The 13,914-nt window shown below is 38.4% G+C and overlaps 1 protein-coding gene across 1 annotated transcript; it reads left to right on the top strand.

Moving 5' to 3' along the window:
* The first annotated feature begins 380 nt into the window (after nucleotides 1-380).
* LOC110573059 (40S ribosomal protein S24-like) lies at nucleotides 381-773 on the top strand. Its single transcript, XM_044913083.1, has one exon. The coding sequence runs from the start codon at nucleotides 381-383 to the stop codon at nucleotides 771-773; it is 393 nt and encodes a 130-aa protein (XP_044769018.1).
* The last annotated feature ends 13,141 nt before the right edge of the window (nucleotides 774-13,914 follow it).

The following is a 13,914-nucleotide window of genomic DNA, read 5'->3' as shown; positions in this document are numbered from 1 at the left end:
TCTAAACATTTTCTTCTGAACACGTCTTCTGAATATCTATCTTCTGCAACATTTTAAGCAAAACTATGGAAGACTTCTATCTTCCAAGAAAGAATATATATTTTTCATATTTATACATGTTATATATTTATATATTTTCATTATACATTATATATTTATATATACTTATATTATATACTATATATTTATATACTGTATTTTCATATATTTATATATTATATTTATATATATAAAACAAGCCTCAACTATATGCAGTTTATAAGAGACTCACTTCAGATTTAAAGACACACATAGACTGAAAGTAATGGGATGGAAACAGTAAGCAAAAGAGAACAGGGGTACTCTTTCCTTCCCTGGCTGCTTGAAGCTCGGCCGCTATCATGAACGACACAGTAACTATCCAAACCAGGAAGTTCGTGACCAACCGACTACTTCAGCAGGAACAGATGGTCATTGATGTCCTTCACCCTGGAAAGGCAACAGTACCTAAGAGAGAAATTCGGGAAAAACTAGCCAAAACATACAAGACCACACCAGATGTCATATTTATATTTGGATTCAGAACCCATTTTGGTGGTGTCAAGACAACTGGCTTTGGCATAATTTATGATTCCTTGGATTATGCAAAGAAAAATGAACCCAAACACAGACTTGCAAGACATGGCCTATATGAGAAGAAAAAGACATCAAGAAAACAGCAAAAGGAATGCAAGAACAGAATGAAGAAAGTCAGGGGGACTGCAAAAGCCAATGTTGGTGCTGGCAAAATGTGAGCTGGAGATTGGACAAGAGAAGGAGTAAAGATGTGGCCAGTAGCCTTATCTGTGGTGATTGTGCAGATTTTTCATGAGAGGATTAATAAACTAAGAATGTTTTTAAAAAGAGAGAGCAGGGGTAGCTATATTTATATCAAACAAAAGGGACTAAATCAATTTGGTCACAACAAAGAAGGATATTATATAATGATAAAATGGTCAATTCATTAAGATGATATAACAACTGCAGATACATCTGCACCCAATATCAAAGTACCTAAAACATTAAATATTGAATTTTTTTAATATTAAAAATAAAGCAAATATATATATTGTGGCAATGCTATCTTGGTGTGGCAATGGTATGGGAGTATGTGTATGTCCAACCTCATCAAATCATATACATTAAATACGTGCAGCTTTTTTTGTGAATACAATGATACCTCAATAAAGCCGCTTTTAAAAAAAGAAAACAAATGAACAACAAAATGGGGACAAATCAAAAAAGTGTTTAACTGTAGAGAACAAACTTGTGGTTACCAGAGGGGAGGTGAATGGGGGAGGATGGGTGAAATAAGTGAAGGGAATTAAGAGTATACTTATCATGATGAGCACTGAGTATTGTAGAGAATTGCTGAATCACTGTACTGTACACCTGAAACTAATATAACACTGTATGTTAACTATACTGGAATTAAAATTTTTTAAATTAAAAAATAAGTTAAATGCCAATAGAAATAAAAGAAATATAGCCAATACTCAATAAAGTAAAAATTCACAATGGTTGACATCCAATAAAAAATTAGTAGGCATGCCAAAATGCAGAACAATACAACCCATAATAGGAGAAAAAACAATCAACAGAAAACAAACCACTACTAATAGAGATACTGGAATTAGCAGATAATAACATTAAAATAGTTATAACTTCATTCCATGTGTTCAAAAAGTTCAGTGGAGGGGTGCCTGGGTAGCTCAGTCAATTAAGCATCTGCCTTAGGCTTAGGTCATGATCTCAAGGTCCTGGGATTGAGCCCCATGTCGGGTTCTCTGCTCAGTGGGAGTCTGCTTCTCCTCTGCCTCTCCCCCAGCTCATGCTCTCTCTCTCTCTCAAATAAATAAATCTTAAAAAAAAAAAAGTTCAGTGGAGACATAGAAGTTATTTTTTAAGACAATGCAAATTGAACTTTTAGAGATGCCAACCACAGAGTCTGAGACGAAAATACACTGAATGAGGTTAATTAAATATTAGATTTTGCCAAAGGAAAAAAAATAGTGAACTTCAAGACTTAGCAACAAAAACTATGCAAACAAAACACAAGGGGAAAAAAGTCAACTAAATAACTAAAACACAACATCAGGGAGCTGTGGGACAGCTTCAAGTAGCTTAACAGAAGTATACCTAGAGTCTCTATAAAGGCAGAGGACAGAAGACATATTTAAAGAAATAATGGTTGAATTTTGAAGGAAAACAAACAAACTTGGCCTTGGAGATGCAAATACATAGTCTTGCTCTAAGAGCTCACAGTCTAATAAGAGAAATGCACATTTAAAATAACCTCAATAAAATTTATATCTATAATAAATATATGCACGGAGGTAAGATTTCACAAAGAAGGTTACTGCTAAGTAGGATTTTTAAAGATAAACTGAAATTTGGCAGGAAAAGAAGTCATGGAGATAAGAGAATGTCCAAAGAGAGGACACTCCAATCAAAACAGGGTATCAGCAAGAGCACTGAAATGAAAAGCTGCAAAGTGTCCAAGGAAGGGCAAGTTCAGCACTGTTGGAACATGGATAGTAAATATGGACAGTCATATGGAGAGGGGCAATGGATTGGAGTTAATCACTAGCGTAAAGATGAAGACTATGATGACTTCTGCATTCTCTGCTAAGGTGCTTATCCTGAAAGCCATGGGAAGCTATTTCCAGGTTTAATAGGAAGGTGGCATGGTTAATAAGATTTGCATTTTAAAATGTTAGTATAAGCCACACACGAAGGTACCAGGACAAGACAGAAGCTGCTACAAATGGTCAAAACTGGAGACAACAAAGGTTTGGAACTAAGGCAGGACAATGGAGTGATAGAAGAAAGGTGATGTTTCAGGACAGGTCCCTGTTGATATTCAGGAGCTAAAATCAGTAAGCATGGATTATTTGTTGATTGTGGGAGATAAAGAAGGAATCAAGAAAGACTTCTGGATGCCACATATGTACTACTTAGAAACATAAGGATAAACTGCAGACCTTCTCTTTGTCTTCTAGGCTGAAGCTTCCTCCATTTTTTCCCTAATTGTCACTCCATCTGCTTTCTGCCTTCCAGATATGTGTTAAAATATTTTATTTGTTCAAGAAACACTTCTCCACTCTTCTCATTGTGTTTATTTCATTAATCATTACCCATTCTCATTTTAACATTTGCATGGGAGGGAGATGTGTTCAAATGAATAGACTTCATCTGCCATCTTGAACTGATACACTTCATAGCAGGTAGTCAGGGAAAATTAAATTGTGCCTAATCCAGGACTGAGCCCTGGTGAAGCACATTTATTTAATGATGGAAAAATTATGTCTATTGCTTGGCAGATATTTCAGGGTGTATTTTATTCTTGGTTTTAAATTTCAGTAGTATAATCATCATGAATATTACTGGTCAGATTAAGTACGAATTTCTAGAAGTGGAATATTTCATCCACATTTATTTTCTATCATTTATTTTGGTTTTATTTCTCTTCATTTAAGCAAGAACAGCAACCTGTTCATTTCCACTTCAGTCCAATATCAATGTCCACTTCAGAGCACATCTCCCTTCCTCACAACAAAGCCTTTGCTGAGCTCAGGTATCATGGCTAGTGACCACGTGGAATGGGAAGGGCAAGAGAAGCAGCCAAAGGGACAAGAAACAGCTGGAAACCATTGAAGAAATTTACAGAAATAAAAGCATGCAGAATAAAAGATTATGACTAATGCTTACTATCCAGTGTCACAAAATATTTTGGAAGTTCTAAGTTGTCTTTTCCTGAGTAACAGCCCTAAAAATCTATGTCTACTGTCTACTTTAAATCTTTTCTGGAATGAGGACGTGTCATGCCTACACATGAACTAAGTCAAAACAGAATAGCAGTCATTAAAAGACTAAAATCTTACTGTGCAAAGGACAAATGAAGGTTTCCTTTGACAACAAAATGGCTCTGACTTGATGTTTTGTTGATTTAGTGTTTTGACTTTTGACATCCAGTTTGAGAACTCTAGTGCAGACCAGTTGGAAACCATAAGATGCATGAGTTCAGGGATTCTTGAATGTCAATTGCTCTTCAAATTCCCCACTATTTTATGAAATTGCCTCTCCAATTTCTTTGTACCTCCAACAACAACAGAACTGTACTGGCCAAGACAGAGTAACTTCCTGTCAGATACCACCAAATGAAAATAATGGCATCACTAATATTCACATAGGAAAATATGAATTTTGCCTTCACGGATAATATTACTGTTCCAAGTACATCAGAAACCACGTCTTGTTCCTAATACTTACTACCAACCACCCTGAGTATCCTGCTGGCATCACGAGGCTTCCATCATTATACTAGTGGAACACAACATGTCAGGTTGGCCAAGAAGATAATGTTTTTCCACCAGATTTTCAGAGCCCCCACTTTAATGAGAAAAGAAAGGATACTTCAAAATTCTAATATAACTTCAACTTGATTCAGTGACTCCTGAAGGAGAAAAAGGACTTCTGTGGATAGGATGAGAGTTTTGTACTGTAATTATTTTGACCAAAAGGAAAACAGCACCTGCTGAATTTGTTTCCACCCTCCAGTCATTAAACCAAAATGTTTTTTATTCATTCCATGAAAAAAAATATATACCTCTCACAACCAAAATAACTGTAGAGAAAACAAATCCATATGCATGTGTGCAGCCTCTGTGAGAGGAATGTTGAGATTTTAAGGCTGTTGACTAAGACCTGTCTGTTAGCCAAGCCACCACCATCCCAACACGTATAATTAGTGATAAGGATGCTTTGTCCATGATTCTCTAACTAATCATATCAACTCATAGTCATTATAAAGATTCCAGAGTCTTTTTCTAAAAGAAATATAGCATTTCTCTATCTCTGGTGTTTGGGCATGAGACAGATTTTAATATTTAATGAGTATCTACTACGTTCCCAAAAATTATGCATGCTGTTTTGTATGTTATTTCATTCAAATACTATGGCAATCCTATGAGGTAAGTGGTATTATTCCCATTTAACAAAGATGCAAAACTATACTCAGACAGATTTGATAACTTACCAAGTCCAACAGCCAACAAATGGCAGAGCTGGGATTTGAACTTAGGTTGATTAATTATCTATACATGATCACAGTGCCTCCTCTGGGCTATAATACACACAGTTCTTTTATTTTCTAGTTGTTTTCCCCTGTTTTCACTCACAGATCCTTCTATGTTTCTTAATAATTCTTACCTAATTTCTTCTTATTTCATATATTTGTTGGTTCCAATGTTTATTGTCCCTATCATCTGCCAGACTGTAATCAATTCAATGGCTGAAACCATGTCTGTCTTTTTCATCTTTGTATCCAAAGCACCTGACAGAACAGTCAGAACTCCGTAAATACTTGCTGAAATTAAAGAATAAGTAGATATTCCCCTTGGTGAAACTACCAATCTAGCCACACTAATCTACTCATACCTTCCCTGATTGTGCCATGCTCATTTTGCCTCTGCAGTTTGGCTCTCATCACTCCACATTCTTGGAAGATAACCTCACGTCTTCTCTTCCGCATCCAACCTCTACTGAACTACCAACACACAGCACAAGGCCTCTCTCATTCTAAGAATCATTCCTGTCCATGGTGAAATGCTGAGTCTCCTCTGTCTCTGGATTCACATAACTTATTTTCTATTCCATTCATCTAATGTTGCTTTGTAAACTCATTTTTTGGTGTGTAATTTATCTTATAAGTGTGGGGTTTTTTTTTCACGTCTAAATTAAAAGACACATAAGTAAAAGTACTCTGTTACAATTCTTTATCTCCTCCCCCCCGCCAAAAAATAGCACTTTTTATGTAGAAAATAGGTCCTTAAATATATGTTGAATGAATAAATCAATGAACACTTACAAAGCAGGAAAAGCCCTGATAGAAAAATTTTAAATGAACAGTAAACATTATCTGTGGTAAAATAGGCTGTGGGTATGAAATCCAGTCAGAGCACTTCAATGCGAGAGAGACTAGTTATTTAACTTCAGCCTTTCCTTTTACCTAGAGAAAGTAGAAATATATGAGAAGAAAATATACTAAATGAGAACAAGTGATACCTTTGTTCCTTTCTCATGGTGGAGTTTACACTCTTCCCACAGACCCCATGCTCCTTGAAAGAGGAGAAGAATGCTGCTGATGAATAGAAGACACACCCTATGTTCTTTCTCTCTTCCTCCTTCCCCTCAAGCTTTCCATGTCTGGCTACAAAATAAAGATATAGAACAGAAGCAAAAAGAAACTACCAATGGGATTTCCAGACCACTCTAGCTGTTACTGCACAAAGGGAACACAAATAAATCATTATTTCATCATTTTAATCTGCCTGCAGACAAAATTCAACATCTCTAACCTGTCTTAATTTAGGCTGCCAATAAACAAAAAATGAGCTAAAAAATTGGACCTCAGAAAAAGAAACTTGTGTTATTTCAAACCAAATGAAGCTTGAAATGTTTAGTTTGGTAAGTATCTATTCATACAATTGTCTATGGCTGAATATTCCATAAAGTAATAAACAGCCACTGAAATAGTTCTGTATTCAGAGATGTCTGCTTCAGCAGTCTGTGATTTAGCCCCTTAGGTAAGTTCACGTTTGACATGGTTTAGAAAGATCAGGTCCTTAGGCTCTTGTAGCAGCTGAAGTCTTCCCATTGTCCCAGCAACTAGAGAGGAACTGGTCCTCCAGCACCCATGTCCATCCATACAGCTGAGCTTGTGTTGCTGACTTCCACTAAGAAAACAGAGTGAGGGGCCCCCAAGACTCAGAGACATAATATAAATTTTAAAAAATAATAATACATGCATGATTCCAACTGTCCACACATTCTCAGTTAGGTTGCACCTATGTTATATTACTCAGCATGTGGTTTCAATTGTAACAACAATGCACATTTGTTCAAGAGTATGCTGGCTGTTAACTTGACTTCTCACTGTGTTTAAATATGCCATGGCCTGTGACTCCCTTTTAGGGGTCAAGTGTCTGGCATGTGCCTGCTATGTTATGGTCAGTATAATCTTATAGATTATCCAAGCTGCAGAACCAGAATTTTTGATGTCAAAGGCCTCTGTATATGTAATAGGTATATAATGTATATATACTGAACAAAAAGAAAGGCGTAAAGTAGAAAAAAAAGACAAACAACCCACTGGCATGAAACAGCCATTCCCGTGCTGTTTCTGGACTGACCACAGTCTTAAGGCTTTGCTCCCTCTTCAAAATATAGAAGCCAAGCTGACCACCTTTAACTGTTGTTCACTTGAAGACCTCTTGCCTTAACACTAAAGGATTATATTACACTTTGGAATTTCACAGCAGAATTTGATACCACTTGATATTTATCGAAATATTTGTGTTCACAGCTTTCAGTATTTCAACGTCCATGATTTACGGTTCCCTCACCTTCACATTTTTAGCTATAGCCTCTTTAAGGAGACATAAAAAGTTAAAAGGAATTCAATTGAAATTACACCAAAGGGCATCCCTTTATTTTCAGCTATTAAGGATTTTTAAGATGTGACAGAGCATTGTGATGTGATTTCCCTAAATAACAAGGCCTAGAAATCATATCAGAATTGTTCTTCTGAAAAAAAAAAAAAAAAAACTAATGATAGTTTCTGGCATTTCAGGAATCATTTTCTGGAACAGTGCTTCCCTTTCACTGTATCTTGTTCTTCTCCACATTTACTTCCACTATGTATAAAGGTAAAAGCAATCAAGCCAAGGGTGCGATCTTCAAATCAAAAGACCTGAATGCAAATTCCAGCTCTATAACTCACTAGCCATGAGAGCTAATTCAACTCATTAAAACCTTTCATGGTTTGGCTTCCTCAAATATTAAATAAGACTAATAACTCCTCCTCATGGAGTAAGTCTGAAGATGAAATCAGACAGAGAATGGAATAGTAAACAAAAAATGTGTTTGTTAAATCATGGACCAAAGATTCAAAAAGACCAAAGTCAGAGAAAATTAGTTTCTTGTGGCTACCAGATGAAAGAAGGAAAGAGCAACAAGATAAAAAATGCTAAGAAAGGAGAAAATTTGAGAACACTAACCACAAGCACCACCACTGTTTATATTTAGAGATGTCCCTATTTTGCACCAGTACAAAGCATGCCTTCCAGGCCTCCTTCACCCCCTCACTCCAAGGCACGAGAACCATGCTACAGCCACCGAGCTGCTGCACTGTGCTGCCATCCCTCGAGCTTCAGGACATCAGAAGAGGCAGTTGGCCGGCTGGTCACCACTGGTCAATGATCTCTTTTGAAATTTAATCCCAAGTCCAAATCTGTCCAACGAAAGCTTCAAATAACAAAGGACACATTAAATGTTCACTCACAACACTTGCTCACCCCTCCCCAAATGTTCTCAGTCCCTAAATGGCATTCTCTCTTGGTGATACACTTCCTCAAGTTATGCATTTGAGTATTACAACACAGCAGTACTAACCCAGAGGAATCTGAACCTAAATCCTATCTACTCTTCCTTTTTATCCCACCAAGCTAATTCATCAAGAAATCTAGACTTACTGGGCGCCTGGGTGGCTCAGTTGGTTAAGCGACTGCCTTCGGCTCAGGTCATGATCCTGGAGTCCCTGGATCAAGTCCCGCATCGGGCTCCCTGCCTGGCGGGGAGCCTACTTCTCCCTCTGACCCTCCCCCCTCTCATGTGCTCTCTCTCTCTCATTCTCTCTGTCTCAAATAAATAAATAAAATCTTTAAAAAAAAAAAAAGAAATCTAGACTTATTTAGGAGAGAGTTTCCTCTGAGTTTCTACCAATTAAATTCTGTTTGCATTTTGTAATTTAATTAGTACCTTGGATACTGAACGGATCGCCCTCTCTCAAAAGATTAAAGGATGATGGCATTTATCTTTGTGTTCTCAGGGCCTATGACCCTGACAGGGGTCACATTTTGCAGGAAAAATAAGCAGTTATGACTTGTGGGACAATGGCGAAGTAAGAGAGTCCTGAGCTTAGCTCATCCTATGGACACACTGAGATAACAGACACATCAGTGCAACTAACTCAGAAAATGACCTGAAGACCGGCAGAATAAAGTTTCCACAATTAATCTAGGGAGGGGGCCACCTTATAAAGGGTAGGAGGGACAAAGACACAGTTGGGAAACTTTAAACCACCAATGAGACTAATTACGAATAGGAGGAATACCATAAGCACAGAGAAGCAAAAGGATTAGATCCTACACCAGGTACCCAGGCACAGGGGACCTGCACTGGGAAGATGAGTCCCTACAACATCCAACTTTGAAAACCAGTAGGGCTTAACTTCACAAGTTTTTACAGTCAGTGGGGCTTAATTCTGGGTACCTTAAAAGTCAGTGGGCTTAGCTCCCTGAGAGCCAGAAGGTGATAAAGAACGAGTCCTTAACCCCGAAAGAGCCATCATAGCAAATAACCCTCTGGAGATAGAGCATAGAAGCAGCATTTTGAAAAGCACCTGGGGAATAAGTAAAGGAAATTGATTTACTAATTTCAGAACTCATGCTGGAGGGGCAGGGATCTCCAAGAGCAAAAGAGTTGGTGGGTGCCATTTCTCCCCAACCCCCACCCAAGCCTAAATAACCAGACACTTGTAGGAGCAAGTACAAACACTCTCCACTTACCATGTTAACTCTGCTCATCCATGCCATCCCCCACTCTGTTCTCCTGCAAATCCACCCCATCCAACCCATCCCACTCAGCAGGCATATCTTCCAAAGTGGCTCCTACCATGCCAACAGCCGAAGCAAAAACCGGTGCCACTCCAAAGCGACTCTTGCCCTGGGGAGAAGTGAGGATAACCACACACACCAGTTTGCCCACAGTCCCAGCAGCAAAACCTTATAGCTGGCAGCACAGAGAGAGTGCCATGCCAATCAGTGCAACTACATCCCCAGCAGACGGACTGGGGCAGGCACCTGGTCTGACTGCTGGGCACCCACCAATGAAAGCCTCTCAGGAAATAAGGCAGAGAGAGTACCCTGCAGGTCGATGAACTTCAGCACCAAGAGAAGGACTAGACACAGATATCTGGCCTAATTGTGGGCCTCACCCACCTATAAAAGCCTCTCAGAGGAAAAGGCACGAAGAACAGAGAAAATGCCCCACCACAGCCATGGACCAATGGGCTGAGGGCACAGATCTTGTCTGACTGTTGATACCATCCAACTACAAGCCCACAGTGGCCCTAGATTGGCCACTTAATAGCACAGGAACCAAACCCTTCCCAGTGCATACAAAACAAACAAAGTGGGCCACTGCAACTGACTAGACTAAAGGCAAACATGGCTCAACCACAACAGTAGGGCACATGTGACCCACATAGGAGACACTCCTAAAGCTCCTGCTTCTGGTGAACAGAGAATATTATGCTACAGGGCACCACACAACCAGTTTTCATAAGGCCACACTTTCAAGACCAGAAGACTTACCTAACTTTCCCAATACATAGAAAAAACACAGAGAGTTAGACAAAAGGAAGAAACAAAGGAGTATGTCCCAAATGAAAGAATAGGACAAAACCACAGCAAGAGAGCTAAATGAAAAAAAGATAAGCAGGGTGCCTGGGTGGCTCAGTCATTAAGCGTCTGCCTTCAGCTCAGGTCATGATCCCAGAGTCCTGGGATCAAGCCCCGCATCGGGCCCCCTGCTCTGCAGAGAGCCTGCTTTTCCCTCTCCCACTCCCCCTGCTTGTGTTCCCTCTCTTGCTGTCTCTCTCTGTCAAATAAATAAAATCTTTAAAAAAAAAAAAAAGATAAGCAATATGCCTGATAAAGAATTCGAAGTAATGGTCATAAAGACACTCACTGGAATTGAGAAAAGAGTAGAGGATTTCAGTGAGACTTTCAACAAAGGGGGGGCAGAATATATATATATATATATTATATATATATATATTCTGTTATATATATATAATATATATATATATATATATAATATATATATATATTCTGGGTAGAATATTTATATACATATATAAAACAGGGATGAAGAACTCAGTAACTAAATTTAAAAATACACTAAAATCAACAGCAGATTAGAGGAGGAAGAAGAACAAATAAGCAACCTGGAAAAGAGGAAAAGAAAAAAGAATAATAAAAAAAGAATAATAGAATGAGAATAGGTTAAGTGAACTCAGTGACATCACCAAGCATAATACAATTCACATTATAGGGATCCCAGAAGGTAAACAAAGAGAGAGGTGGCAGATAATTTATTTGAAGGAATAAGAGCAGAAAATTCCCTAATCTGGGGAAGAAAACTGAGGGTTTTAGAGGGGAAGGGGGTGGGGGGATGGGTTAGCCAGGTAATGGTACTGCATGGAGCACTGGGTGTTATACGAAAACAATGAATTGTGGATCACTACATCAAAAACCAATGATGGGGTGCCTGGGTGGCTCAGTCATTAAGCATCTGCCTTCTGCTCAGGTCGTGATCCCAGATCGAGCCCCATATCGGGCTCCCTGCTTGGCGGGAAGCCTGCTTCTCCCTCTCCCACTCTCCCTGCTTGTGTTCCCTCTCTCGCTATGTCTCACTGTCAAATAAATAAATAAAACCCTTAAAAAAAAATCTTTAAAAAAAACAGAGATGTATTGTATGGTGATTAACATAACATAATAAAACTAAATTAAATTTAAAAAAAAAGAAAGAAATTTAGAAACCAAAAGAAAAGAAAAAAAGAAAATAGACATCCAGATTCAGGAAGCAGAGAGAGCCCTTAGAAAAATTAAGCCAAGGAGGTCCACACCAAGACACATAATAATTAAAATGGGACAAAGCAGTGATAAAGAGAGAATTTTAAAAGCAGCATGAGAAAACAGTCACATACAGGGGAATTCCTATAAGGCTACCAGCTGATTTTTCAGCAGAAACACTGTAGGCCAGAAAGGAATGACATGATATATTCAAAGTACTGAAAGGAAAAATCCTACAATCAAAAATACCCAGAAAATTTATCATTCAGAATATAAGGAGAGAGAAAGAGTTTCCCAGACAAATAAAAGTTAAAGGAGATCATCACCACTAAACCAGTTTTACAAGAAACATTAAAGGGAATTCTTTGGGTAGAAAGAAAAGGCCTTATAAAACCAGTATAGAGGTTAAAGCACAAAAGTAATAAAATGAATTATATCTATAAAAAATCACTCAAGGGATTCACAACATAAAAGGATGTAATGACATCATATACATAAAATGTGGGCAAAGGGGGAGTAAAAATTTAGTGCTTTTAGAGCGGGTTCAAACTCAAGTAACCATCAACTTAATATAGATTGCCATATGCATAAGATGTTATATATGAACCTAATGGTAACCACAAACCAAAAACCTATAATGGATACACAAAAAATAAAGAGAAAGGAATACAAACATATCACAAGAGAAAGCCATCAAACCACAAAGAGCAAGAGAAGAAGAACGAAATAGAGAAGAACTACAAAAACACCTGCAAACCAAGTAACAAAATGGCAGTAAGTACATACCTATCATCAATTTCTTTGAATGTAAATGGACTAAATGCTCCAGTCAAAAGACATAGAGTGACTGAATGGATTAAAAAAAGCAAGACCCATCTATACGATGCCTATCAGAGACTCCTTCAGACCTAAAGACCTAGGCAGATTGAAAATGAAGGGATGGAAAAATGCTTACTCTGCAAATGGAAGCAAAAAGAAAGCTGTATAGCAATACATATAACAGACAAAATAGACTTTAAAACAAAGACTGCCACAGAGACAAAAAAGGAAACTTACATAATGATAAAGGGAACAATCCAACAAGAGGATATAACAACTATAAATATTTATGTATCCAACCTGGGAGCACCTAAATTCATAAGGCAACTATTAACAAACATAAAGGAAGAAATTGAGAGTGACACAATAATAGTACGGGACATTAGCACCCAACTTAATGTCAATGGATAGATCTTCCTCAGGGCGCCCAGGTAGCTCAGTTGGTTAAGCATCTACCTTCTGCTCAGGTTACGATCCCAGGGTCCTGGGATTGAGCCCCACGTCAGGCTCCCTGCTCTGTGGGGAGCCTGTTTCTCCCTCTCCCTCTGCTGGCCGCTCTGCCTACTTGTGCTCTCTCTCTCTCTGTCAAATAAATAAAATCTTTTTTTTTAATTTTATTATGTTATGTTAGTCACCATACAACACATCATTAGTTTTTGATGTGGTGATCCATGATCCATTGTTTACTTATAACACCCAGTGCTCCATGCAGTACATGCCCTCCTTAATACCCATCACTGGGCTAACCAATCCCCCCTCCCCCCTCCCCTCTAAAACCCTGTTTGTTTCTCAGAGTCCATAGTCTCTCATGGTTCATCTCTCCCTCCGATTCCCCCCCTTCGTTTTTCCTTTCCTTCTCCTAATATCTTCCATGCTATTCCTTATGTTCCACAAATAAGTGAAACCATATGATAATTGACTTTCTCTGCTTGACTTATTTCACTTAGCATAATCTCCTCCAGTCCCATCCATGTTGCTGTAAAAGTTGGATATTCATCTTTTCTGATGGCTGAGTAATATTCCATTGTATATATGGACCACATCTTCTTTATCCATTCATCTGTTGAAGGGCATCTCGACTCTTTCCAGTTTGGCTATTCGGACATTGCTGCTATGAACTTTGGGGTGCATATGGCCTTTCTTTTCACTACATCTGTGTCTTTGGGGTAAATACCCAGTAGTGCAATTGCTGGGTCACAGGGTAGCTCTATTTTTAATTTTTTGTGGAAGCTCCACACTGTTTTCCAAAGTGGCCATACCAACTTGCATTCCCACCAACAGTGTAAGAGGGTTCCCCTTTCTCCACAACCTCTCCAACATTTGTTCTTTCCCTGTCCATTTTTGCCATTCTAACTGGTGTAAGGTGATATCTCAATGT

This window comes from Neomonachus schauinslandi, chromosome 2 (assembly GCF_002201575.2).
Source record: "Neomonachus schauinslandi chromosome 2, ASM220157v2, whole genome shotgun sequence".
Lineage (NCBI taxonomy): Eukaryota > Metazoa > Chordata > Mammalia > Carnivora > Phocidae > Neomonachus > Neomonachus schauinslandi.
Note: the sequence above shows the minus strand (reverse complement) of the source record. Positions and strands in the feature narration are given on the sequence as shown.